We start from the raw sequence: 26632 nt of genomic DNA on the forward strand, positions 1-26632 counted from the left end.
GAGAAGAAGATATTGCGAGAGTGAAAGGCCGCTGAATATTGATCGCGGCAGTGAATAAAGGTGGAAAGGGCGCGAAAGGGAAAAAAAAGTCTGCAGGTCGGGACTGATCCAAAGTAGCCGCTGTATTCTGGCTGGCTATTAAAAGAGCCGTTTGCGCGAGGTGCTTCTTGTTGTTTTTGTTTTTGTATAGGTCGGTACGTTTGTTCATGATGAATGTGGCCAGAATCGTTTGTGGTCGCGTCACTGTTCACACCTTCCTTCCATGCGGCTGTTTGAAAGCATTGCAGACTAATCACGTGGCCTAATAGTACATTTGACTGCCATTAATTGATAGCGATTCGAATCATTGGCGATATTCGTTACTGGCGTGAAGCTGAAGTTGTTAGTTAACCCCGTATCTCATGAGGTCATTTCAGAGTGAGTGGGAAAGATCCATTCGGTGACATGCATCTAAAACCCCCTGTCCTGCTGAGTCTCAACTCAATTGACGAGGCCTCCTGCACTCCCCGCTAAAATTACAGTGGTTTTTGCACTAGCGCGAGAAATAGCGGGCACCCTCTGTGGAATTACAGGGGGAGCTTCTGCAGCTGTCGCCGAGGATCTGGTCAAGTCTCGCTGCCAAGGCCAATGGCAGCCAGTTTCAGGACAGCTAAGTGTCACTGGTGGCCCCGAATCTGCTCTGACGCAGCACACCCAGGAACCTGAGCTAACTTTGTTTTTTAGATCCTTGCAAGCTTGAATTGGACTGACTGTCTGTTCCTTTGGTGCCACGAAGCCACTGGTCGTCCTACTCCGTTCCTTTTCTTCTCTCCTTTGTTCTACTGGCGTTGGTGTAACTCTTGATAGCCTCAACCGGCACGTCAGTTAACTCGTGGAACTGCTTCCGTCTTTCTCTATTTCACTGAAAATCAATTAATTATGATTTTGAGGCATTCAGGGCGCCTGGTGCGTCGCCTCAACCAACCTGTCAGCTCCTTGAACTTGGCACGACCAGTTGGATCGCAGATTCGGTATCCAGGGCCGAGATGCACAAATTGCAATGTTGTTGTCAGCAAGCTTCGATTCTCATCACAAGCTCGCAAAAGAAAAGGTATTGATTGATATTTAACTCTTGTCTTTTGTCACACAATCCCATCAAGGGGCGACTCTTCGCAGCAAAACTTGGGTAACCCAGGGTTTCCAGTATTTGCATTTCTGTTTCCAGAAACGGCACTCTCAGTCAGCATCTTATCGAGACTGGCTTTGGGCTTTTTGATCTGCAAGTAGGGATCAAGCTGAAAAGCGGGAATCGCTGCGTGCCAAATGAATATGTTGCAGGAAGCCCAGAAATCGACATAGAATTGAATTATTACTAACTATTCAAAGCAGAAGAAGCAACCGAGTATAATGCAGAGGCAGAAGCAGAGACTCAGAAAGGACCCAGGTCCTCCTCGTCCTCAGAATCTTCACTTCTAGGCAAGATGGGAGAGGCCGCGGCCACGACCTTTGCGTCCATAGTGGTGTTGGGTCTGGGTTTTGCTGCTGCGGGCTATATTTATCACAAGTTCTACAAGATGCTTGTCCTCCAAAAAATGAACCATGCTTTTGAGCCAGGCGATCCCGTCCTGGATTTGGCCGCAATTGGTAAAGATGTTCCTCATCAGCCAGGTGGCTCTGGCGAACATTGGATATACCGCCCAGAGCAGCAGCGTGTTGATGACATCGTCATGGGGCGCGTTGTTGGGCATTATTACCTTTTGATCGGCGATAAGGGGTCCGGTAAGAGCAGCATGCTTATTGATGCTATGCGAAAGAATGAGGGTGATGGTGTTGCCATGTTCGAAGCGCATGCAGACTTGGAGATCTTCCGTATTCGTCTTGGCAAGGCCCTCGATTATGAGTTTCACGAGGATTACATCGGAGGGTACTTCAGCGAGAGGGGTCCCCGCGAAACCACAGCTCTTCTGGACATTGAACGTGCTCTCAACAAATTGGAGAAAGTGGCCATGCAGAAGCGAAGAGAAAGGGGCAAGCCTTTGGTGGTGATTGTCAACCAGATGCACCTCCTTCGCCATGATGACGATGGTCGAGATGTCATTGAACTACTGCAGCAACGGGCTGAACAGTGGGCTGCAGCCAATATTGTCACTATGGTTTTCAACTCTGATGACTACTGGGTGTATGAGCGCCTCAAGCAGCTTGCTACCAGAATGGAGGTTCTCCCTGTCACTGATCTACCTAAACAACAAGCTATTTCGGCTCTCCAGCGATATCGTCAGAAGTACTGGAAAGAAAGCATTGACGCCCAGGTTCTCGAAGAAGTCTATGAGAGGGTCGGAGGGCGGCTGAGCTTTCTCAATCGCGTAGCAAAGAGCAGGGATATGATGGGAACTTGCGAAACGATCAAGGAAATTGAAAAGAAGTGGTTCCTCAACCAGTGTTGGATTCTCGGTCCAGAGATGGATGACGATGTCATGGATCAACAGAAGTGGGCTGTAAGTTTGAAGAAATACTACGTTGCATTTGCAGAGACAAGTTACTGACCGAATCACAGGCTGCCGCTATGTGTTTGGCCAAGGCATTGGTTGATAAGGAACATGATATGGAAGAGCATGAGAGCTACGACCCTGTCGTTGGACATGTGCTTCCGACCTACCCTTTCCACATCGCTCAGCAAATCATGACCCGCTGTGATTTTATCCGAGATCTCGATCGATTGAACCTCTTCAGCATTACCAGCGAGGCAGATGTTCGAGCGAGCAGCGTTCCAATGCATCGGGCCTTCAGAGAAATTTGTGCTGAGCCTAACTTTGAGAAGCACCTGGAAGGCACGATACAAAGAATCGCTGATATCGAGAGTTTGGGACGTACTCGCGAGCTTGTTGCCAAAGACTTGGTTCTTGGTGGACAGTATGAGATCGAGCATAATCGCAAGGGTATTACAGTGAAGCTGAAGGAGGCTGAGAAGGAAGATGACTGAGGCAATTACGTGCATTTTTGGATCGCTCCCATGGAGATCAATGGGAATTATGACGCCCTATCGTTGTTATTGGTTTCTCTGGTCGTATACGCCTGAATGAGGTATGACTGGAATAATGTTGAAGGACAGGCGCAGGTGGTGGATGTTTTTGGGTCTGATGAAGCGACCTGTACAATAACTGACTGACTTGCATATATTTCCTTGGCACGTGTCGAAATAACTCTGTACAAACCTGTACTATTTTTTTAGAGTAGTGTAATAAACAACCACAGCATGTATTTGACTCTCAATGCTTCGAGTGTAGCTTAACATCATGACTAGGTGACTCTCGGGGAGTAAGAAAGCTTAGTACTTAAGAAGAGGATACTAAAATAAACTCGATATAAAATCTCCTAGGCTTATATTACATTGTATTATTGCTTAAGTAGGGTCAAGGCCTTGAGTTTTCTTGCCTCTCCTAACTGCTCTCTTGACTCTCAGCTTCGTGCACATGAAAGGGGTGGGTGTGGGGTTCACGTGATCAATGTCACGACAACGCGAAGGGAGGGAGCAACCATCTCTAGGTTAACCACGCCGTCAGTTTTTTCGTGACGCCCCACACCTTCTTCCAATTTCCCCTTACCCTACATCCTCAACTCGCGTTCTGTCGACGAGAAAGAAGCTATCGTCGCGAAGCAGTTCACCGATGTCAGGCAACGGCAACGGTAGTAGCAAGTGGCCTGACTTCCGCCTCGCGTCGACCCTATGGTCTCTAATGCCCGGCTCCCAGTCCAACAGGCCAGATAAGCAAAACGACGAAGACCGCGACGGCAACCAAGGCCACAAGAACGAGCAGCAGCTCAAGAACGAACCCCAAGAAGAGCTTCCAGAAGAGCTAATGCAGTCACTCGAGTTGACCCAAGACGAAGTTGGCACCGAGAGCCGGCCAATTGACGAGATGAGCGGTTTCGACAACTACGATGGCGATGCTCAGGATGGTCCAGAAGACGACGTTCAGGACCAAGACTTTGGCACGCTCGAAATGTTCGACAGCAACGCAACACAAGCCCCCTACACCTCGCAACTCGACAACGCGTCCCAGGAAGACCAGGCATCTGAGGCGCCCATGTCGGAAGACATACCGTCCTCTCAATCCCGAAAGCACAAGCGCGACAAGAAGGGGCGCAAACAGAAGGGCATAAATGAGAGTGAATCTCCACAACTGCCAGCTGCCGAAGAATCCTCGCGCAAGTCCAAAAAGTCCAAGAAAAAGTCAATTGTACCGGTCGAAATCCCCGATAGCATGGTCGAAAACAACACAGCAACCATATTCCCATCTCAACCTCTGGACAACTTGGCTGCTGACCTTGATGATGAGATGGCTGCTCCTGCTACTCAACCCAAGCGCAAGCGCAACCTCTCGGATTCTATTGACGGCAAGCAACGCAAGAAGCGAAGATCCCGTGACGAGGCAGCCGACATCGAATCACAGCTGGCAGAACCAGGAACACAGGATGGCCAAATTGAGGAAGCAGACACCAAAGAATCTCAAGCTGCCTCTTTCCTCCGCACCAGAGACGCAGCTCGCCCAGCTGCCATTTACGATGACGTCGCAGAGGATGCACCCCAATCTCCCAGTGCTGCACGCCTCGAGGTGCGTGATGATGCTCGATCAAGAGAAGGTAGTACCGCTCATGACGAGATGGACATTGATGCATCAGCGAAGCAGACCCAGGATCAGGAGAATGAGGTGTCTGGCTTTTCTGCAATCAATGGGCAAGAGAACACAGAACACCAGGAGCTTGAGCAAGTGGCCAGGGACGTGTGGAATGCGCACATCAACGGCCAAACCCAACCCAACACACAAGACTCATCTGTGCACCCTGAGGAGATGGAAGTTCCAACATCTGCACAGCGTCCCCATACAAGCAATGATGTGTACGATGTTCCCGGAAGCCCAGTTCAGGCCTCAAACCCCCCTAGTGCCAGCGCCAAGCGAACACGATCGGGCAAGGCTAAGAAGGCAAAGCCTACGTTCTTTGAGAAATCGCCTTCCCCCGAGGTTCCCGAGGGTGACCTCCCATCACCTTCTGCCATGACACCGATGCCACGAAAGCGCACCAAGAAGGCTTCAAATCGTAGAAAGTCCGAAGCCAACCGTGCACTCTCGTCTCAAGACATGGAGGTTAGAGATGACGACGACCTTTATGGCAATCCAGCAACCGGACGACGAAACCGAATGGCTGGCTTCACCCAGGGACGATTCACCGATGAGGAACTTGGTCGTATCGCACAGGCAGTCGAGGGTTACCGTGTCGAGCGCAACATGGAGCAACATGAACTGAATGCTATGATCCATGCTCCTGGAGGTACAACCGCTGGTGATGAGCATGCCGCCCTTTGGGCACGCATCTTTGCAACATGCCCAGACCGACACAGACAGAAAATCATCAATATCACCCGAAAGAAGTTCCACAACTTCGTTGCTCGTGGTACTTGGACGAGTGAGCAAGATGCCGAGCTCCGTGACCTGATTGAGGCCAACGGAACAAAGTGGTCCAAAATTGCTGGTATCATCAACCGTCACCCAGAAGATCTTCGGGATCGTTATCGAAACTACATCATCTGCGGAGACTCCCAGCGGAAAGACACCTGGGACGAAGAGGAAGAGGGTAATCTGACGCAGTATGTAATGGAGGCCATGGCCGCCATTGACGAGTTACGAATCATCCAACCCACCCGCGAACTGCTCAAGAAGCCGTACGAGGAACTCATCGATTGGCAAAACATCAGTGAGCGTATGGGGAGAACTCGCAGTCGACTTCAGTGTATCACCAAATGGAGAGCCATGAACATCAAGACTCACGGCAAGGATAAGTTGGTGTCACATGCGCCCGATGCATCTATTTCTTTCCGCCTTGAGAAGGCCCGTCGTCAAATTGCCGCGATGCCGGAGGAAGAACGATATCGTATGATCATGGCCATCTCAGGCTCATCCGCATCGATTGAGGCCAAGATTCCTTGGCAGAGACTGGTTGACAAGCAGTTCCGCAACAGCTGGCATCGACCAACGCAGATGCTTCTTTGGCGACGCCTGAAGCAAAGTGTACCGGAGTCAGAACAGAAGACTGTACGAGACTCTGCACAATACCTGCTTAATTTGTACGCCCAGACTGGCGAGCTTCCTAATGTCGACGATGCTCTTTTCGACGATGCGGAGGAAATGGAGTTTGTGAATAGTATCCCAACCACCCACGTTTCTCACAACAACGCTTCTGCCAATGGTCAGAACCACATGAGCGCCGAATTTGTTAACGAGGCCGATGAGGAGGAAACCGAACAACCGCAGGGTGAATACGTCGTTCCTGATGAGAACATCAACCCTGATCTGCCTATCGCACCAATGGAAGACTTTGACACAGCCCCGATGGCATCAATGGATCCCGTTGCTGCGGTTGCAAACCTGGCTCCCATGGAGGATACTGAAATGGTTGACCCAGCTCTTTCTGCAGATCATGCAGAGCCTGAACAGCCTGAACAGCCTGAACAGCCCGTCGGTGCACCAATGAAAGAGGAGCCTGTGCCTGTCGCTAAGCCCGCCAGCACTCCTGTGTTTGATGAGCCAGCTCCCCCCAAGGCAACCCGCGTTGCAAAGAGAACAGGTATGGGCAAGGCGAAGGCACCTAAGCCCCCTCGCAAGTCAGCTGCCAGATCTACTCCGGCTAGAGCCACACCCAGTCGTCGATCTGCTAGACGTGCGGCCCCTTCTCAGGACCCAATTGAGGATGATGTGGAGGTTCAGGCCGGGGCTCCCGCAGAGGACAACTCTGAGGTTGACGAGGCTCAGACGCGCAAGCGAAAGACGCCTAGCAGATTCCGATCCGCTGGCGTGCCTGAGGTATCGGCTGCCGCCGACGATTCAGACAGCGTTATGGACGATATGGAAGATTTGCCAGCGCGCGTTATGTAAGAGAGAAAAGGAACATGAGGGCCACAATGTGGCAGATTATTGATAGAGTTTTGGGAGGGATCCGGCGTATTAGTACAAGTTACCACCAAGATGGCCTCGACAGTAGAAACAGCGGGTGTTGTAGTAATACTTCAGTGGCTAATGGAAGGAGTATGTCAAGGGGAGAAACATGGACAATACCGTGGATAACATGAATTATAGAAGGACTACTAGTCGCAATTTCTCACCATTATCTTAATAATGCAGGTCATTTTATAAAAGGTGGCATTAAAGAACCCGAATCAATGCAAATTCTGGTATCTATCATCTCTCATCCGTCTACTTTAGCCAGTTGCTCAGGCGCAATTTATAATGCCAGCAAATCCATCGCACCAGTGCAGCCATCGTTGGGCGCGGACCATGATAACAAACAAGTGTCTTTTACTCCAAACTCCACCGAAATGCTTTTTCTTGTGCCAGTGACCCAAGCACTCCGAGTCCGTCATGAATACCGAGTCCCAAAATAGAAAAGTAGAAGGAAAAGGAAAATAATGCCTGCCGTGCAGTTATCGAGTTCACAACATGACAAATCGCAAGACAAGTTAAGTATAGTACCGTTCGTGGTGGTTCGGAGATTCCTTAGCGGATCTCAGGCTCCCGCATGAATTCAGGGATGGCGAGACCTCCCTCACCAGATTCAAAGTTGGGAGTTCCAAAGTTGCTGAGGCGCGAACGAGTAGAACTGGGGTTGATATGGCTAGTGGCTGTATCCATGAGGTCGAGGACATGTTCGACAGGGTTACCATCGCGACCGGGGCCAAGGGCGGAGTCGTTGTCGAAAGAATAGATCTTGATACCGCGAAGATGGGTATCCTTGCCGTTCTGGTGGTTCTCGAGGATCTGCATCTGAACGACCCAAGCGACTAGGGTGTTGCCGTCAGGGCCACCGCCGGCGCCGGCGATGGGAACCTGCTGCCAGCCGGAGGGGTTCTCAAGAGCTACGGTAGCAAACTCGATGAGATTGTTCTCGCTGGTGCCGGCCTTGAAGACGATCTTGGTAGGGGTGTAGGACTCGTCCTCGTTGTAGTCAACGTAGAAGCGAATGTCGCGGATACCAACACGCTTGGTGAAATACATGGTGAGCTTGTGAGGCTGAGGGCCATCGGATCTGAGAAGTGTTAGTCGGGTGAATAGTGTATGAGAGATGTGTGATGAACTCACTGCCAGAAGAGCTTGAGATCATCGCTCTTTAGCTCCTCAACACCATTGCCAGGCTTGTGGCTGCTAACAGTGAAACGGGCAAGGTTGGAAATCTCCTTTAGGCCAGCAGTAGCAGGGTCGAAAAGGGTAGCAGCTTCATGGGCTTGGTCGTGTTCAGCGGCTTCTTCTTCTTCTTCTTCTTCTTCATCCTCGTCTTCGTCTTCGTCGACATCATCATCTTCTTCCTCGCCGATTGAGTTCTCATCCTCATACTCTTCATGGGAGTGAGAAAGAGTGCGCTGATCAGCATCGTCCTCAGCAGCTTGGCCGTCATTATAAGCCATTGTGGCATCAGAAGAAGGGCCAACGGGAGCAGCCATTGGGCGAGCGCGGTTGAAGAGAATACTCTCGTCAGGCTCAGCATCGGAGCTAGAGGCGTCGGAATCGCGGGGAGGCATGCTTAGACGAGATCGGTCTGTAGGCTGCTGGGCAGCTAGGAAAATGTTGTTAATACTTGTTCGCAATCGTCGTGATTGGCGGAGAAGTCGCATGCGCTCTTGATACCACTCCTCAAAGGTGACACTGAGATGATCAATGGCTCGGTAGCAGGCTTCCACGTTCTCCTTGTCCGGAGAAGGAACGGTTCGGAAGACTCGCTTGCGCTGCTGGAGAAGAGCGCCACTAGACTTCTTGAAGGCGAGATCTTGGAGTGGAACTCGCTTGATGCGATGATCACGGTTGATCCGATGGGTTGGGGCTGGAGGAGGAGGGATGTAGATCTCGCGGCGCGAAGGCATGTTCAGGGATGAGATGGTTTGATCGGATAAAGGGGGAACAAGTTCAGTGATGAGGGAGTGATCAAGCTAAGAACAGCAGATGAAGGGGTCAGAAGAAAGGAAAGATGATGATAGAAGGTAAAGGTTGATAATACAGTTGTTGGAAGAATGTGCAATTGGGATAGTGGGAGAGGTGACGATGCGTTGAGGGAGTATCAAGTGTATATTTGAAGAAGAAGAAGAAGAGAAGGTACAAGAGCAGAAGAGAGATAGATAGTAGATAGATGACTGCATCAGTCTAGTTCCTATCGAGTCATCAAACAATAAGAAAAAAAGAGACCCATCGAGCAAGTATGAGGGCAATGAATCACTGGTGGCAGCCGTCGAGAAGTGGCAGATGGCCAATGGCAGCCAACTACAGCTGCAAACACTTTAAGATGGCAACCGATATGAGATCATGGCACTGCCAGAAAGATACGCTAAATATGCAAGTTTAATTGAAGAAAATTTCCACTTACTTCTATAAAGACGAAATGGATTAGGAGGAGGCGCTCGACGTCGTCTCTGGTCAGGAGGTTGATCTGGTGTTCGATGAATTGGAGGACCATCAGGCGTAACCATTGAACCAGCAGCAAGAGGAGAAGCGCCTTGACTCGGATGCAATCTAGTAGAAGGGCCGCCTGGAGTAGCAGCTGGAACTTGAGGCACTGGAGATGAGGTTATATCCGACGGTACAGGTCTCGGGCTCGAGGCCCTGTTTGCCTGTGCCCTGGCGTTTGTGTCTGGGTTCGCATGAGTGGCAGCTACATGCCGTGTTCTTCTTGAGCCACGAGTGATGTCCATCTTGATTGGCAGTGATTACTTGATCTTTGGAACTCCACTGGCTAACACTGCCAACACTCACTGATAGGTATGGATGGATGGATGGATGGATGGATCCTAGCTCCTCTAAAGTCAATTATAGGCGCGGTCGCGGTTGTAGCTACCTAGGTACTAACTACCTACTAAAGCTGTCGTTGGAAAATGCCCGGGATCTGAGTGGACAATTGGACGCGCTATCACGTGCCCTGTCGGATCTATTTTAGGTGTCTCTCTCTGGCTTCTAGCTCAACCTCAGCTGAAGCTGATCCCTGTCCATCTTGACTCGGCCTTGATTGTTTCAAACATCATCACTTCCAGTCTCTTTCTTCAGTCCCATCGTAAGCAGAACCAATGCTACGAGTCAATGCAATGCAACAACTTTGCAGAAACAATTCCCTCCTGATATATTTTATCAGTTGTTCAAGTGAGCAGCCAATTTCACACTCCAAAGCCTAATCATAACCGAAGTCGCCTCTTATTTAGGTAGCCGACCGAACTTCCTGGTTGCAACTTACAGGGAGGGTCCTCATATTCTAGAATCTACTGTACCTTACCCCGCCAAAACTGCCTATCACTGCAACCCCAGCTTCCAGAAAATCTTGGTCCGAGATCTGACGCATGTCATGTCATTCATTCACCGACAGAATGTCCACTGACACTGACAGCTCTCAACCCAACTACAATGAACTTTTGATCTTGGCCCTTGTGGGCCTATGAATATAGTACCTACCCTCCATCTTCCCCGGTCTTGGGAGTCGTATTGATCGCTGAAAATCATGCTACGCCGCTGACTTACATCAAGCAGGGAGGTTAATCCTGATGACGAATGCGCAACACCATTTGCCATTCCCTATGATCTTCGATCTTGTTACATTGAAACAATACGACAGTTCCTTAATCAATTGAATCTCACGGGTTGCCCGTCCAGTCTCTCTGCAACAACGCCTTGACCATGCCCGTTGTAACCGTTCAACGGCCAGTGTCGTACCTGAAGCTAAGGCAAAGCCCCTGGGTCTGTCTTCATACTCAGAATCTGAGGTTGTACATACGGTGATACCGATATCGCTTTCAGTCTCGCCGTGCCAACTAAGAGTGAGGCATGCAGGACATCGTCTGGCTTGGCTCCTTAGCGCACCCTTTCAACATGAAACATAAGCTCATGGCTCTGCGTGGAGTTGAAATTTCTTCTCGTCGTTGGCTAGAAACGCCTTGAGCATGCACGGTCTACGTACGTGTAGACTAATCCTTCAACTTGAGTCGAGTGGGCCCGCATCGCCAGCCTCATCTACAGCCATCATCCTGGTTCATCGCCCAATGTAGCGCCTCATCTCTCCCGTCGTCTCATTGGCAACGATCCAGATTAACGGTCCAAGCTGTCACCATCGCTGAGATCTTCAGCCGTTCGCGCTACGTCATTCTCGTTTTCACTTAACTACCGGCCTCCCTCGCGCCACGTCGGCTCGCTCCTCTTCAGGGTCCTCCCATGAAACTCGTCCCTTCACTGACTCTCACAAGATCCAAGCTTTTGGGTCTTCCTCTTTGCTTCTGCTCGTCTAACTCAGGGCTTCCATGCTACCCATCTCAACTTGCGCGGCTTCTATTCGTTCTGATGCACGCTGACGCCTCGGCTTTCTTTAGAACTCAACTTACATACCCACCATCAATGCCTTCCTCAAGATGTCATTAGCAAGGATAGCCTCAAGAATCAGGGCCGAGTCGGGGTGACGGGTCACTTGGTGATCCCTTTGAGGACCCTGACTTCAGCCTCACGAGGTGATCATCTTCTTATCATAAATATCGGCTTTCGTCGTCTATTTCTATCAGCTATCAATCTATAATACTATCAATTATCTTAACTACTTATCTCTCAAAGTGAAAGACGAGAGCTCATCCTAGGTTTTCAACTGATTTCATTCGATGTCTCTTGACCCTTTGCCTACTATTGAAACGACCCTCACTTCTTCTTCTCCATCCGACATGTCCTCTTCCATACAGAGCCGATCTGCTCGCAGCACACCCGCTATCAACGCATCCGCCTTTAATCCTCCTGAAGCCAATGGCTCCTCTAATGAAAGAGTTCCCTTCATGCGAGACAACTCTCCTGAAGCCGACAGCCTACCGTCCAACCCAGCTCTTACTCCAGTCATCACCCACGGAGACAACCCTCCAGCCAGCAACAGAAACTCCGAGGCCGATACAGTCGTCCCCCTCCAGCCTGTTCTCAGTCAAGATCCTAGTCGAGTACGTCCTGGCTCTCGCACCGGTAACTTTGTCACTCCCAAGACGGCTCGCTTCTCTCAGGATGGCGGAGAGCCCCTTCAGTACTCTGGAGGTTCCATGAAATCGTCTCGACGACGCTATCGTGGTGAAGACTACGACTTTGACCAGGCTGCCGACTACCCCACAGTGAATGACTATGAGCGATACTGGCGGAATGAAGGTCGCCATGATCGTTACACTGCTAGAAGAGGCCCTTATCCACCTCCCACATTCATGAACCGCCGCCGAGCGCACCCTCATGATTCGGACGAAGAGTTCTACAGCAGTGATGACCCTCGCATGCCTCCCAGTGGCGGACGCAGAATGATGGACGAGGAGATGGGATACCCTCATCGGCCTATTCATCACCGACGTGCTTCTACCCTCAATGGCTTCAACATATCTACAGGCAAGCTTGAGTGGAGTGACCTCAGTCCCAAGGAGAAATCAGAGATCATGCGTCTTCCTTTGACTCAATGGATGAACTCGAATTTCAAGAACCACTTTGTCGCCAGTCTCGGTGAGCTTATCGGCACTACCATGTTCCTCTTCTTCGCCTTTGCCGGCACAGAAGTTGCCAATATTCAGGCACAAACCGACAGCAAGACTACCACAGGAGAGTCTACTGGCAGTCTCAACGTTTCCAAGCTCCTCTACATCTCCATCATCTTTGGGTTCTCGCTCATGGTCAATGTTTGGGTCTTCTTCCGTATCAGCGGTGGTCTCTTCAACCCTGCCGTCACTATCGCCATGTTGATGGTCAAGGCTATTAGCATGACAAGAGCTATCTGCCTGTTCCTCTCTCAGATTCTTGGGTCAATGCTTGCCTCCGTTATGGTGCGATACTTGTTTCCTGAGACATTCAATGTTCGGACTACTCTGGGAGGTGGTGCATCTCTGGTTCAGGGTGTGTTCATTGAGGCTCTTCTTACTGCTGAGTTGGTCTTTACCATCTTCATGCTTGCCAAAGAGAAGCACCGAGCCACATTTATAGCTCCCGTCGGTATCGGCCTGGCTCTTTTCATTGCAGAGATGGTCGGTGTTCAGTTCACTGGTGGGTCGCTCAACCCTGCCCGAAGCTTTGGTCCCTGTGTCATCACCGGTACCTTCGACTCTGAGCATTGGATCTACTGGGTTGGTCCTGGAATTGGCTCTCTCATTGCTGTCTGCTTCTACTGGTTCATCAAGACTCTCGAGTACGAGATGGCTAACCCCGGTGCCGATGGTGATGATCTCAACGATCCTACTAAAAACCCTGAGAAGCGAGCTGAAGTACAGTCTAACGCTGTTCCTTCGATCGCATTTGGCGGCGGCAAGACACCTTCGATCCGCAGCTAAAATGACGAGTTCATGAAAACATGACTGCTATGAGTGAAAACAAGATGGATACGGTCCATCAACGATACACGATGAAAGTTGATGAGCAAATCCAATGATGCTTCATGAAATCAAATACATGACAAATACACGAAATGCGAACACGCCAGAGATGGATAGGAAATCGGGATTTTGGTACTTGTTTCTTCTGATATTGCGCCTTGAATGGTTGGAGTTTGGTTCGGTGTTTCGTTAACTTGCTAATGCCCGGCAAATTTGTTGCTTCGAGACTGGTTTCTTCAAAAGAGGAGTGTATATATAGAGCTTTTAGGTAGAAAGATTTGACACAGGTCTCCGACTCGAAACCGTTTACACACAAGTTGTTGAATGGTGCTTGACTCTGGGGTCACCTTGATTACAACACATAATGCTTTCGGTCTGATAGAGTTATATATTCAGGAATATCTAACGATAGTTGGTGAGATGATGACCGAGTAATACTTCTGGTATTTTAGGTTCTGCCAGGAACTATGCTTCCAAAGACACTTGGGTCTGGTCTTCAGGTTCTCGAATCTTGTGCTTCTGCCGCGATCGTGGACCTAGCTGTCGTCTACCAATGCAATGTTACGTCCAGTCATATTCATCTCATACCACCCTTCCAAAACTACCCAAGCCTTGTTTTTCGATGTATATCAGACTGCAAAGAATTGATTCTTGACGCTGCATCCTTATTCTATAGCTGTCTGGCGTAAGTTGCGCTGGCGTCGAGCTCGCAGTGTGCTCATGATGAAGCAGACGATGCAGTACGAGATGGCAAAGCCAATGACACCCCCAAGACTACCAAGCATGAAGCCGGCCCCAGCGTCTCGAGAGAAGCCGACAGGAAGAGATCGACCAGGTTGAGGGGTTTCAAGGGTCCCGATAGCAGGGTTGTTCATTGTTGTTGCAGATGATGGTTCTGGACAGCAGGGTCCAAGATTCTCTCTTACAGTGGTTGAGATTGTGTAAAATGGTTCCTGTGTATGTTCTCCTGTATTGTATCTAAGGTAGTTAGGTAAGTTGTTCACTATGGAGGCGTGCAGCTAAAGAACTCACTTCTGTCTGTTGATCGAATAGAGCTTAGCAATGATTCTTTCTGGTCAAAATCTAGAGGCACGTATAGTTCTGTGTTCTGGGATTAGTACTTATTTTACTGGAAGAAGAGTCGAGATTGGGAGGACGTAACATGGTAAACAAAAGTGAAGGTATAGTTGCTACGGCGTTTGTATGCAGCAACATGGCAGTGACAGTGGCAACCAGTTTGCAGATGGCAGTGAACATTCAGCTTCAAACGGAGTGAATAGAGGAACTTTGGGGAGGGCATAGCTAACTGATCCGTTCAATTTCTCATGATTCATTGTCTGGTTGTGCTCGTTTGTAAAGTGATGAACAATATTGAGAAGTTATCTTCCTGCAGAGCCAGTGAGTGTTTGTATCTCATGTTCATTGGGATGACATGACATATTCTGGCTGAAGAATACAATTGAGTAAGCTCCATATATAGATGAACCATCTTGGCCGGTTCGGAGTTAGTCGTGGCTTTGGCCCATTTGATAGGATGGAATCACAGTTCCACGTCGACGTTGAAAATCAACGTGAACTTGGTAGAGCATTCTAAGTGTATCGTAACTGCAAATACTCTGAGTTTAGAGAAGACGATAGAGTTATCCGTTCCGCACTTTGCCTTTAATAAACTTTACGACCTCACTTGAAACTTGACTTAAACCCAATGGTCACTGTTGATCATCTATCATGACTAGGTAGCATCTGGTTCATCCTGTGATCACCATATTCCAATGACCTTCTTCCATCTTCAAGTCCCCAATCTGAAGCTGATCCTCCAATAAGCTCACAAGCAAGCCCCGTTGGCTCAGTGGTAAAGCGTATCACTAGTAATGATAAGATCACTGGTTCGATTCCAGTACGGGGCAAGTGAACTTGTTCCTTTTATATTTTTGCTGAATTCACAAATTGCTGTGATCTTACGAATGATATCGTATCGTAAGATAAGTGAGGATTTGGTGTTGAGACTGATTTTTGTAGTTTCATTCTGTTGCTACGATGTTTACTTGTGTAAGCTACACCTTAATGAACGTCTGAAGAAGAAGGGTAACAGACTGAGAAATAGTCCCCTCCCGTAAACGTAAAGTCACTTACTGAAACGATATATGAACATGGATCCAGCCTTTTAATGCATCACCATCACATCGGGATGACCGAGTCTCGGTTCGAGCCGTGTACGGATAGTGGGGGATAAGATGAGGGAGCATCATGAATGCCGGGTCCTTATACTACCTACCTTAGGTACATCATGATCATCACGTCTACCCTAGACCAAACCCCCTCAGTCTTGTTCAATGTTCATGTCCAGGCGACTTATAGAACAGAAGAACTTAGCCTACCTAACCACATACATATATACAAGTCACGGGAGATCTTTATTCTTTCTTGGCCGGTACAAATGTCGGGTGTAGGTGCCCCATGACATGTCTCAGTTCATCACCCTAGTCCAAGTCATAGCCGTGATGACTTGACGAGAATCACTTTATCCCAGCCAAAAAGCGGAGAGTCTTGGCCAGTGCAATCATCAAGATCAGGCATGAAAGAGGAAGAGAAAGTGGAGCTAGCATTAAATTCCACTTGATCCTAGTCTCGTCGAGATGGCGCGTGCCCTTTGAACAGAATCGATTAATGAAATGGCGTTTTATAGCCCTGTCTGCCTTAAAATATGTCTTATTTATGGCAACTAATAATCAAGCACGCGACAAATGCAGATGCTTTCGTTTCGAACCACAGGAAAGAGAGAGAGAGAGAGAGAGAGAGAGTCTAGAAGGAGAGAGAAGCAGGTAATCATGTATCATCATTCAATTAAAACAATGGAACCAGGATTCAAAGTTGAAGTAAGTAAATTAAAATTGATGTCATCCGCCCACTCGGCCCCCTTTTCGCTTGGGTACCTATGTTGGTTGATAAGTACAGCCAGTATCCGTACAGTACATACATGATGATAGGCGCTGCCGAGCCATGGTTGGGTAAATGAGTGGAAATTTGGCGAAATAGAGACTTGATAACGAGGGCTACACCAAGAAACAACAATAGGCTCATGATTGCTAGAATGTGCCGTGATGAGATGAATTCGTTGTTGCCTGTATCTCAAAATAGGGGTTCTGAGTTAATTACAGGCTCAGGAGGAGTCTGCATGTAATGCAATGCAATGCAATGCAATGCAATGCAATGCATTGTCTTTCTCTTCTTGTCTTGTCTTATTGATGATGATGATTTGGGGGCGTGTGTGTTCCACCACATACGACCTCGTCACGACCAGGCCATCTCGGCTGTTGATTAGCCATTAAATCGATACGGAGAAGCCATAATTATCCATTAAACAAATAGTATAGAAACATTTTCTTCATCTGCTCATCCAGTCTCGAACGGGACAAGGGGGGTCGTATCACCGTCTGTTTGCGGGGGCGTAAGGACTATTCAAGGTTATTTGATCAATGCACGGATATTGGCGACAAAGAAGAAGGTTGTATGTACTGTCTTTATCTGACAGTTTTGATGGACGGAAACTATGTATCATTCGACTTTGTTGACCTCGATATCACTCACTAGGTGGTTAACCATAGCATCTGGTCTGTCATGCATGGAGAGTTTATGAACAATGTCTTACCTTAGTTTTCCTCCTGACGCTTTCAACCACGTTGTCACATCTCCAGACCAAACAAACAAACAAACAAACAAACCATCGAGTCTCTCACCTAACCGCTTTCACACTGATCATCGACTCTTTGTTCTAAATCGCTACATCACCATCTCTTGCTTCAATCCGCATCCGTAGGTGGAAAAAAGGTTCATTCAAAGAACCTGAACCTAACCTCATGCACACCCTACCTAGGTACGGATAGGTATTTCAACATCACACGCCCCCCTACCAGAAAAAGCCGCTAATTCCAGGGGACTTTCTGCCCTAGGGACAGCTGGAGTGGATCTCACAGTGAACCCCTCCCCCTAACAGATGCGCTGTGCGCGTGGGCGTCGGGTCGCGTGTGGGGCAAATGGGAGCCCAGGGGCCAGAGCCCACTTCATCTCAGGAAATGGCTGTCGCTAGCTCTAGCTCTAAAGGTAGAACCCGTCCCTTGGAAACTTCCATTAATTACGGCCACTACAAGTGCCTCTCTCTCGTGTTGTCTTTAGAGCTGAGCTGCTCCCGTCTCGTTTCTCCCTCCATCATTCATTCTCATTCTCAACTCTTCATCTCTTTGCGCTTCAACTGTGATATCCATTGCAATTCCATATTCCTCGACCTTTAGCTTTACTTCGCTCAGCTTCTATCATATTAATCTCGTATAATCAGCAATATGACTCTCACCGACGAAGAGCTCGATCGCGACTGGCAGCCCAGTGGCCGTCGCCCTCAATCGTCTGTATCCCCCCCCCTATGCTCACCTCAATTGAAGACGCCTGCCATGTCGTCTACAGAATCAATGTGATCGCGAACCAAGACCTAACATGCCTCTCTCGTATAGTACCATCGCCCGCTCTTTTAGTGCAGAGTTGATGGACATCTTCCGCATCGAGAACTCGCTCACCGATCTGGATCAGCAAGTCCACGATAAGTTGGTCTACCACTTACTCACCGTTTTACACCAGAAACCTTGCATCTAACCGCATTTCGCCTTGTCCAGGAAGCAAACAGTCGACAAGAACACCGAAGAACTCGCCTCTCTCGAAGCCCGCATCCGCGAAATGGAAGATCGCCTACGTCGCTCTGTAGGCGGCACCCATCAGCGCTCTCCTCTGCCACAGGTCCAGACACAGAACACCAACCAGTCCCAGACTCAGCAGCAGCAGCAGCAGTCAAGCTCCCTCGATGCTCCCTCGGACGACTCCAAGGCTCGCTCACGACCGGGAACTGCCCGCGCTTCTCAGCAAGCTCCCTCCTCGGGCAACATGCCCCCGACCCCGGGTGCCAGTGAAGGTGAATACTACGTCGTCACCCGCGATGACTTACAAGACGGCCCGCGCTGACGAATATCTTTGACTTTTTATAAAGACGGAGACCATGAATAAAGCAATCTGCCCTTTTTTGCTGCTCCCTTTCTCTGCATGAACCATTCAATTCTATCGAGGGCCAATTCTCGCTCATCACCGCCAGTCAGCCTCTTACAAGAGATGATGTCGCCCCTCTTGAGCTAGTGGACGGTAGCGGGCGCGGTGAACCAACGGCTGAGCTGCATGCAACCTTTGGCCAGACCGCAATTCTCACTCCAACCCGACCGCTCATCTATCTTTATGGGGAACATGTTTCAAAACTGACTCGGCGCACGCCTCGACGACTGGCCAATTCATTGTTTTGAAGAAAGCCACGGATTACAGCCGAGGCGCATTAATAACGTCAAACGCCCTCGACTATTTTTTGTTATTAACAATGCTTTCCGGTTGCTGGAGTTTTCAGGACCCCGGAGAAATCAACGGCGCATCCCCAGCCTGAAGCCCCCCCTTTTTTTTGTCGTTCGCTACCAAGATTCCCGGCGTTCATAGAGGCAGCATTTGCAACATCATTTTACTATTATTTTCATCCTCCCGCTACAATTGTTGCGTCAGGCTGCTGCATATTGTTTATGGGAGGATAGCGTCCACGTCTGCGTCTGATAGGTATTGGATTGGATGGACTGGACCGGGGACTGTTTGTATGAGTTGAGATGAGATGGAATGAATAGGACGGGAATGTATTTGGATGGACTGGTATGCATGTCAATTGATAGCAAGTGCATCAACATTGCCTCAATCGACTTGAATTCACGGCCGAGATAATGAGGTTTATATGTATTTCTTCCATTTAAGGCACACGTGGAAAGATAGGGGTAATTCTTTACCTTGTCACTCGAACAATGCCTCACTTCTGCCCCTGAGTTCTGATATCGCTTTGACTTTATTACACATGGCTGGCTCTAGGTCTTCTCATCTTACAAAGCATCACAATAGCCGACCTGTATCGACAGCTCCAGAATTACATACCGACAGCTCTAAGATGCCGAACGCGAAAGCCACACTACTACCACCACCACCACTACCACTACCACTACCAATCGTCGATGTCATCGAGATCCTTGTTGGCAAACCCGACTTTGTTGTTCTCAAGATCGAAGGCGACATACAAGGCTTTAAGCGCAATATCGCCAATGATGGTAACACCTAAGCTCTCTGCACTTTGCAAACCGCCCCAGCAGTAGTCCGAATCGTTGTCGGTTGTGCTGTAGCTGAGGTACGGTCCTGGAATTCTCAGAACGTGCTCTGTGCCTGGCACCTTGAACATCAAGTCTGGAAGATCGTTGGAAAACTTGCAAGGAAACGTGAACGAGTCGCCGAGACGAGGATCAACCCGCATGTCTGGAACGTCGTACCAGTACATACTGGCCAGATCCCCGGGCAAAAATAGCAGTGTAGTTCCCGTGTCGATAGTAGCCTCAAAAGTGTGAGCCATCCAGACTTGACGAAAACCGGTCCAGGCTGTAGTGTCGAATGTGACGTCCCAATGGGGGCTATCCTCCCGTGTGGCCATCCATGAAATGTTGTCCTTGGCTCGGCTCTCGTCAATGTAACCGAAATCGAAGCGTCCTGTCGCATTTCGACGCATATCAACAGTAAAGACTGGATCATCGAGTAGAGGACGGAGTTTATCAAGAAGAGACGGAGTCGGGGGATCGATGTTGCTTGGAAGAGACTTGGCAAGGCCTAAGATGCCTGTGAGTTCGGTTTCACGCTCGAAGCGGGGAGCGACGATCTGAGCAGACTGGATGGCTGTGTTGTTGAGTTCGAAGTCTCCTAGGCGGACGGTATCGAGGTAGACGATGCCATTAGCATGAGTTCCGTCGACTATCGGCCAGGTCAGCATACCATGTCCCGACGGCATGGGACGAGAGATAATCCTCACCATACTCGACTTCCCATTCGGCATCGCGAAGTCGGCGAGATGTCTTGGAAGAGTTGGGCTTGTATCGAGGAGCCCAAGGACCTTCAGGGTTGGCACGATAGATTGTGTCTGTAGATTGCACCCACCTGAAGTGGAAGTTAGCACAAATCGTTTGTACCCGAGGGCATGCTTCTCACAAGTCTGCAGAGCCAGTGTCGAGGGCCATCTTGAGGGTCTGAGGAGGATTTCCCACTTTGACGTCGGCGATGTAGATTTCATCTGCTCCAAGGGGCTTCACATCGACACGACCATCTGCAGAATAGTTAGCATATGAATGGATGACAAAGTATTAGAGTTATTACCGTCATCAAGAAGTGAGAATGCAGACAAAGTCTCTGGAGAGACACCCTTGCCCCATTTCTGGTGAGCTGCGACCCATTCTCGAACGAAATCGGGCTTGGAATTCGAGTTCTTGGTAGCTTCGAGAGAAAAGCCCTTGCGAGCTTTGTGCTGAGGAGTGATAGAAGCAGAAGCAGAAGCAGAAGCAGAAGCAGAAGCAGAAGCAGAAGCAGAAGCAGAAGCAGAAGCAGAAGCAGAAGCAGAAGCAGAAGCAGAAGCAGAAGCAGAAGCAGAAGCAGAAGCAGAAGCAGAAGCAGAAGCAGAAGCAGAAGCAGAAGCAGAAGCAGAAGCAGAAGCAGAAGCAGAAGCAGAAGCAGAAGCAGAAGCAGAAGCAGAAGCAGAAGCAGAAGCAGAAGCAGAAGCAGAAGCAGAAGCAGAAGCAGAAGCAGAAGCAGAAGCAGAAGCAGAAGCAGAAGCAGAAGCAGAAGCAGAAGCAGAAGCAGAAGCAGAAGCAGAAGCAGAAGCAGAAGCAGAAGCAGAAGCAGAAGCAGAAGCAGAAGCAGAAGCAGAAGCAGAAGCAGAAGCAGAAGCAGAAGCAGAAGCAGAAGCAGAAGCAGAAGCAGAAGCAGAAGCAGAAGCAGAAGCAGAAGCAGAAGCAGAAGCAGAAGCAGAAGCAGAAGCAGAAGCAGAAGCAGAAGCAGAAGCAGAAGCAGAAGCAGAAGCAGAAGCAGAAGCAGAAGCAGAAGCAGAAGCAGAAGCAGAAGCAGAAGCAGAAGCAATGCTGACTACCAAGAGCACAGCAAAAAAAGTGAGGCTCCTCATGATTCAGATTGGAGGAGGCGAGTCGAGGTTGGTCAAGAGAGTGAAAGATGAGGAAGAGAGAGAAGAACTACGAGATAAAGGACAAGAGTTGACTGGATGCTGTAATACACAGGAAGGTGTAACTGGGAGAGAGATTGACGAAAGAAACAGAGAAAGAAGGAGGGAAAACTGGAACTTGGTACCTACAGGTAGGTAGGTTAGGGCCAGTGAATCATCTAAATACTGGATCAGACCCAGAGGGAGAGAGAGGGAGGTGCTACAGTTGGTGACCTTGCAGCTATCAACACTGTCGGACACTTTCTCGGCCAAGACAGTCTATTAGCAATCTAGGTAGGTACCTTACTACCTATAGTACTTTAGCTCCCGCTACCTTTTCGCAACGTCTCATTCGAGTAGTAGAAGCCGAGACCCCTATATCACCAACCTCCATATCAAGGTCCTCGGCCACGCTCTGTACCACCCGAGAGCCACTCCCTCCCCCGTAGACGAGCCCATCACCTCGCGTCGACCATTACACAACCTCTTGTAATCGGGTCGTTTTCCTCGCCTACAGCTCCAGCCCAGGGACAAACACGGGAACCTGCAACTGCGACGTAACAATGCATCAATATCCAATCCACGTCTTTGGTAGCAACAAACAACGACGGCACATTGAACATTCCACCTTGAAAATACGGATACGGAGGGGGGGGGGGCTGTACTCGATTTGGGTCATGATACTGGCTCACAAGACCACGAGGATGGGTAACGATACTACTAACCTACCTTACCTACCTTCAGGTATCTAGACATGGACGTGGAACAGGTAGAGACAGCAAAGGACACGATATAATGCTTCGTTACTCACGGATCCGTGGACCAATGTACCCAAGCGATACGGCCCGTGGAACAGGACCGACATATCAAACATCTCACATTTGATCCCATTCTTCATTCATTGGCGAGAAATTCACATGTCCATCTTCATGGTATTCTACTTCATATGGTAGGTATAGTATAGTCAGAGTCAGATATTCTATCGTTCGTCATCTGAATCAATCAAGATGCGTATCAACAACCAGCTCCGACTTCTTCATTTTCGTTACAAGAAAGCCAAGATCAAAAGTCAATACGCCGTTGTCTATAGTTCGTCGTGAGTCTGCTTCTTCTCTCCCTCGCTCTTCTTGTTCTTCTCATTCTTCTCGTTCTCCTTCTTCATATCGTTGAGCAACTTCTCGAGCTGCTCCTTATCGATCTCACCGTCCTTCATGAAGTCCTCAGCGTTAAGCTGCACTGTCTCTTGTGATGCCTCTCCGCTTGTTGTCTTGCTCTTCTTGCTCTTCTTCTTGGCCTCCTTGGCAGCCTTCTTGGCTTGTCGGTTCTTCTCCTCCACCTTTCTCGCACCCTTGAGGGCGGCCTCAACGCTGGCCTTCTCGAGCTTGTCACGCTTGGTCTTCAGGTCCTTGATAAGGAGAACAGGATCGGCAGTGGCAGCAAGCTTAGACTGCTTGGCCTCGAGCTTATTCAGCCAGTCCAGTGTGGCCTTGTGAAGATCAATGACTTCCTTGAGATCCTCCAAAGTGTACAGAGGAGGGATAGGTCCCTTCTCTCGAATGACCTGCTCCATTTTGCGGGCCTCCGCAACCGCAGGATCTTCGTCTTCCAATCCGTCAAAGTCACCCGTGGCCTTCTCTTGCGCAGCCTCTGTGCTAGAAGATTCAATTGATGAAGATGCGGATGCGGACTCAGAGGCGGACTTGTGCCAGCTCTCGTGCTCGGCAATCTGCCCCTTGATCTTCTCGACAAATCCCTGGGTGTTCTCCAGAGTCTGCTTCAGTGCAGTAAGGTATTCAGGTCGCTTCTCAGTCTCTTCAACTCTCTTCTGAATGGGTGTGACCAGGTCTTTGAGAACCTTGAGCTTGGACTTGAGGACATCCTTGGTAGCCTCTGCACCATCAGCATAGAGCCAGTCACTTGTCTCGCTGGCAAGTTCTGCCAACTTGGTCCTCTCCTTCTCAGTAGAAGCCTCAATAAAGGCATCTCCCTCTAGGAGATCTCTAATCTTGTAGGTGAATGCCTCGAGGTGGTTGAGAGCCTCCTCTCGCTGTAAGCGTGCCTTGTCAGAGGCAGCAAAGGCCTTGAGGCGATCCTTAGCCTTGGAAATCTCGGCCGGTGTAAGGGCAGGGATACCACGGTTCTCAATGGTGATCTCAACAGGGATACCGACAATCTCTCGCTTCTTGACCTCAGGCTTGACCTCCTCGGTGCTTCCGGAAGCGGCAGAGTCGGCTGCTGAAGCGGTAGCAGAGTCAGGAGAGGCAGTGGAAGAGGAAGACTTGTCATCCTTCATCTCTTCCTCAGAACCTTCACCCTCCTTGAGAGGCTTCTGATCCTTCTTCCCAAAACCGAACAAGTTCTTGACGCCATCTACTAGGCCTTCCTTAACCTCGGCCTCGCACTCAACAGCAGCCTTGGCAATCTCAACCTCACCATTCTCGCCGCTGAGCTTGACACCGAGCTTGAAGCGAACCTCAGACTCGACGCAAGAGGGGTACTTCTGCTTGATAGCAGCGATAGTGGCAGTCAAGTTCTTGGTAGTCAGAGTCCTAACATCCTTCTCATCAGAGCCAATTTGCTGGTAGAAAGTAGCAGTGAAATCCTTCTCGTTGGTGAATGTAAGCTCCTTAGGGGCAGCGCCTTGAGGCGAGGCCGCAGACCAGAGTCGCTGGTGCTGAATCTTTCCCTCCTTGGCCTCCCACTTCACACCAGAGGGGTAGAAACCGCCCTCGGCAATTCGAATCTCCTTGACACGGAAGCTGGGGCTGAGCTCAGCAGCGCGGAAGCCAGCACCGAAAACGGCGGCCTCATCCGAGTTGACGTTGGATCGAATCTTCTCAGGAGATCCAGAGACCTTCTCAAGGACCTTTTGGATGAAAGGAGTGCGAGAAGCACCGCCATGGAGGATGATAGAGTCGATGTCAATGATGTCGAGGTTAGCGGCCTTCAGGGCATCGTTGATGACAACAGTGATTCTCTCTGCATGCTCAGCAGCCATCTCCTCAAACTGAGTGCGGGTGATCTTGTATCGGAAGTCGATGTCCTCATACAAGCCCTCGAAGCTGGCTCCGGTGTTCTGGTTGGCACTCAAGACATGGCGAACCTTCTCGACTTGGTTGGTGAGCTTCGCAATGGCGCGGCCGTGGGACTTGACGCTCTCAGCAGCGACAGAAGCCCTCTGAGCGGCTTTGGACTCGACAAATTGCTTGACCATATCATCTAGAATGAGGTTGTTGAGGGAGTCACCGCCAAGAGTGCGATCCCAACCAGCGCCTAGGACGTGAACTTCCTGAACGGTCTTGTTGAACTTGCCAATATCTTTAATAGATCGACCCTGGAACTTCAAGATAGTGGCCTTGGTGGAGCCAGCGCCCATGTCGAAAATGATGTTGTACTCGGGCTTAGATCCATTGCTGACGTTGGGGAACTCCCGGGTAGTAGCGTAGTTCAATCCAACGGCCAGACCATCGCTGAGAAGTCCCAGAACCTTGAGACCAGCAAGCTCAGCAGCAGTCTGAAGAGCCCGCTTCTCGTCGGCGGTATAGAAAGGAGGAACAGTCAGGACAATGGAGCGGACAGTGCTTCCATCGCCAGCAGCCACCTCAGCGTTCTTCTGGATACTCTGCAGCTCCATAGCGAGCAGCTCCTCCACCATCCAGGCTTCCACATCGTCAGTAAAAGACTTGCTCTTGAATGCGGCGGTGCCTCGTGTAGGATGGGACTGCAATTGCAGCGCGGGGTGTCGGGCAGCGTACTCCTGAACCACAGAATCTTGAGTGGTCAGGCCGAGGATGGTCTTGAGGTTCGGGTAGACGTCGCTGGGGAATCGAGAGGCGAGAGCCATGGCGTCGGCACCATAGGCCCTCTCGGGATATTCGCCCTTCTGAGGTCCATTTCTGGAGGGCTTGAAGACAACGGCGGAGGTTTCTTTTCGTCGGGAGTCCTTCGTTAGGACGATTTCTAAAGGAATTCCAGGCTTGACAAGAGTGGCCTTGATGTACTCGGTACCAAGGTCGACACCCAAGACAGCCGAGATTGCGAAAACATTTGTGGCGAAGAGGAAGATTGTCGCCAAAAGCGTCATGAGCGGCGAGACTCGAGATGCCATGATGGTGGTTTTGGTGGGGTGCGCTCAGTTGCGCACACCAATTCGCAGAGAGTATGTCTTTTTTTTTTTTTTTTACGAGGAGCGTTGCCTCTTGAGAAAAGAGAGCAAAAAGACGATATCGTCTATGGGCAGGAAAATAAAAGGCCCGGAGAAACTCTTTTTGTATATATAAGTTGCAGAAGAGAGAGAGAGAGAGAGAGGAGACTGGACGATGTGGCCAGAATGGAGACCTCTTCCAACGGGGGGAGCAAGAAGCCACGATGGCTGTTAGAAGCTAGGTAGGTAAGTTAGTGGAAGCGTCCAGCCACTCATGGAAAGAGGACAGCTAACAATAGGTATTATAGCGGCGGTGACGTTAGTTCCCATGCAAGGCTGAGAGACAGATAAGACCGAAAACTCGAAATTATTGGAGCGATAAGAATTTACAGTGGAACATCCGAGTCAATGCCTCGCTCTAGCATCGAGTTCTACCGACCGAATAGTGACAAGTGGCCTATTTGGTCTCAGAAGTTCATGATGTTTGGTAATTAGGCTATAACTTATGACGGTGTGGAGGTAATATAGGTAATATCTAGGGTAATTTCATGATCATACTGACTCGATTTAAAAATTGTATAGTACGATTTGGGGATAAGAGTTCAATCGTGTAATATAGACAGACATGATATACGAGACATAAGAACTGTTTCGAACTAAGGTACCTACTTTGCAAACAAGACATGTTTCTTGGTGTTTGATCTCACATAGTATCAGGTCTACCTGCCCCAGTACGGAGAGTCAGTGGAGTCTTATTATGGCCTTATCATGAGATTGAACGCACGTGGCCTTTGCTAACTTCTCTTCCTCTTCAGTGAACAGTGTGGTCAATTTATCTACCAATAACATGACACTTTGAGCTCCCCACATTCTCCAAGACCCCTGTCAACCCTATGACGGCACACTTTCGAGCTGTAGCTTCCACCCTCAGCCTCGTCATGATGCAGCATAACATGTCTAGCATCATGTAATGAGACAATACTCTTGACATAGCATGTAGTACCGATCCTCATGGTAGTATTTGAAGCATACTATA

The 26632-nt window shown here is 49.4% G+C and overlaps 9 protein-coding genes across 9 annotated transcripts; 5 read left to right on the top strand and 4 right to left on the bottom strand.

Annotated features, from left to right (window-relative positions):
* Positions 1 to 1460: 1460 nt before the first annotated feature.
* FSUBG_641 (ATPase domain protein) lies at positions 1461 to 2959 on the top strand (the record flags this gene model as incomplete). The annotated part of the gene is made up of 2 exons (XM_036684605.1): positions 1461 to 2474; positions 2534 to 2959. 2 exons carry the CDS (start codon positions 1461 to 1463, stop codon positions 2957 to 2959), a joined length of 1440 nt encoding a protein of 479 aa, XP_036543658.1.
* Positions 2960 to 3644: 685 nt separating this feature from the next.
* FSUBG_642 (uncharacterized protein) lies at positions 3645 to 6908 on the top strand (the record flags this gene model as incomplete). The annotated part of the gene is made up of 1 exon (XM_036684616.1): positions 3645 to 6908. The coding sequence occupies one exon, from the start codon at positions 3645 to 3647 to the stop codon at positions 6906 to 6908; it is 3264 nt and encodes a 1087-aa protein (XP_036543659.1).
* Positions 6909 to 7526: 618 nt separating this feature from the next.
* FSUBG_643 (anaphase-promoting complex subunit 10) lies at positions 7527 to 8884 on the bottom strand (the record flags this gene model as incomplete). Its single annotated transcript, XM_036684627.1, has 2 exons — positions 7527 to 8055; positions 8109 to 8884. The coding sequence occupies 2 exons, from the start codon at positions 8882 to 8884 to the stop codon at positions 7527 to 7529; spliced, it is 1305 nt and encodes a 434-aa protein (XP_036543660.1).
* A 2817-nt stretch (positions 8885 to 11701) lies between these two features.
* Positions 11702 to 13321, top strand: FSUBG_644 (aquaporin; the record flags this gene model as incomplete). Its single annotated transcript, XM_036684638.1, has 1 exon — positions 11702 to 13321. The coding sequence occupies one exon, from the start codon at positions 11702 to 11704 to the stop codon at positions 13319 to 13321; it is 1620 nt and encodes a 539-aa protein (XP_036543661.1).
* Positions 13322 to 14028: 707 nt separating this feature from the next.
* On the bottom strand, positions 14029 to 14527 carry FSUBG_645 (uncharacterized protein; the record flags this gene model as incomplete). The annotated part of the gene is made up of 3 exons (XM_036684649.1): positions 14029 to 14341; positions 14396 to 14435; positions 14494 to 14527. 3 exons carry the CDS (start codon positions 14525 to 14527, stop codon positions 14029 to 14031), a joined length of 387 nt encoding a protein of 128 aa, XP_036543662.1.
* A 3173-nt stretch (positions 14528 to 17700) lies between these two features.
* Positions 17701 to 18370, top strand: FSUBG_646 (CENP-Q a CENPA-CAD centromere complex subunit domain protein; the record flags this gene model as incomplete). Its single annotated transcript, XM_036684660.1, has 3 exons — positions 17701 to 17810; positions 17869 to 17958; positions 18028 to 18370. 3 exons carry the CDS (start codon positions 17701 to 17703, stop codon positions 18368 to 18370), a joined length of 543 nt encoding a protein of 180 aa, XP_036543663.1.
* Positions 18371 to 19424: 1054 nt separating this feature from the next.
* FSUBG_647 (uncharacterized protein) lies at positions 19425 to 20481 on the bottom strand (the record flags this gene model as incomplete). The annotated part of the gene is made up of 3 exons (XM_036684671.1): positions 19425 to 20218; positions 20277 to 20401; positions 20453 to 20481. 3 exons carry the CDS (start codon positions 20479 to 20481, stop codon positions 19425 to 19427), a joined length of 948 nt encoding a protein of 315 aa, XP_036543664.1.
* Positions 20482 to 20589: 108 nt separating this feature from the next.
* Positions 20590 to 21379, top strand: FSUBG_648 (uncharacterized protein; the record flags this gene model as incomplete). The annotated part of the gene is made up of 2 exons (XM_036684682.1): positions 20590 to 20601; positions 20780 to 21379. The coding sequence occupies 2 exons, from the start codon at positions 20590 to 20592 to the stop codon at positions 21377 to 21379; spliced, it is 612 nt and encodes a 203-aa protein (XP_036543665.1).
* Positions 21380 to 22536: 1157 nt separating this feature from the next.
* On the bottom strand, positions 22537 to 25560 carry FSUBG_649 (hypoxia up-regulated 1; the record flags this gene model as incomplete). Its single annotated transcript, XM_036684693.1, has 1 exon — positions 22537 to 25560. The coding sequence occupies one exon, from the start codon at positions 25558 to 25560 to the stop codon at positions 22537 to 22539; it is 3024 nt and encodes a 1007-aa protein (XP_036543666.1).
* Positions 25561 to 26632: the final 1072 nt, after the last annotated feature.

This window comes from Fusarium subglutinans (genome assembly GCF_013396075.1).
Source record: "Fusarium subglutinans strain NRRL 66333 chromosome Unknown NRRL66333_c0000003, whole genome shotgun sequence".
NCBI classification, from domain to species: domain Eukaryota; kingdom Fungi; phylum Ascomycota; class Sordariomycetes; order Hypocreales; family Nectriaceae; genus Fusarium; species Fusarium subglutinans.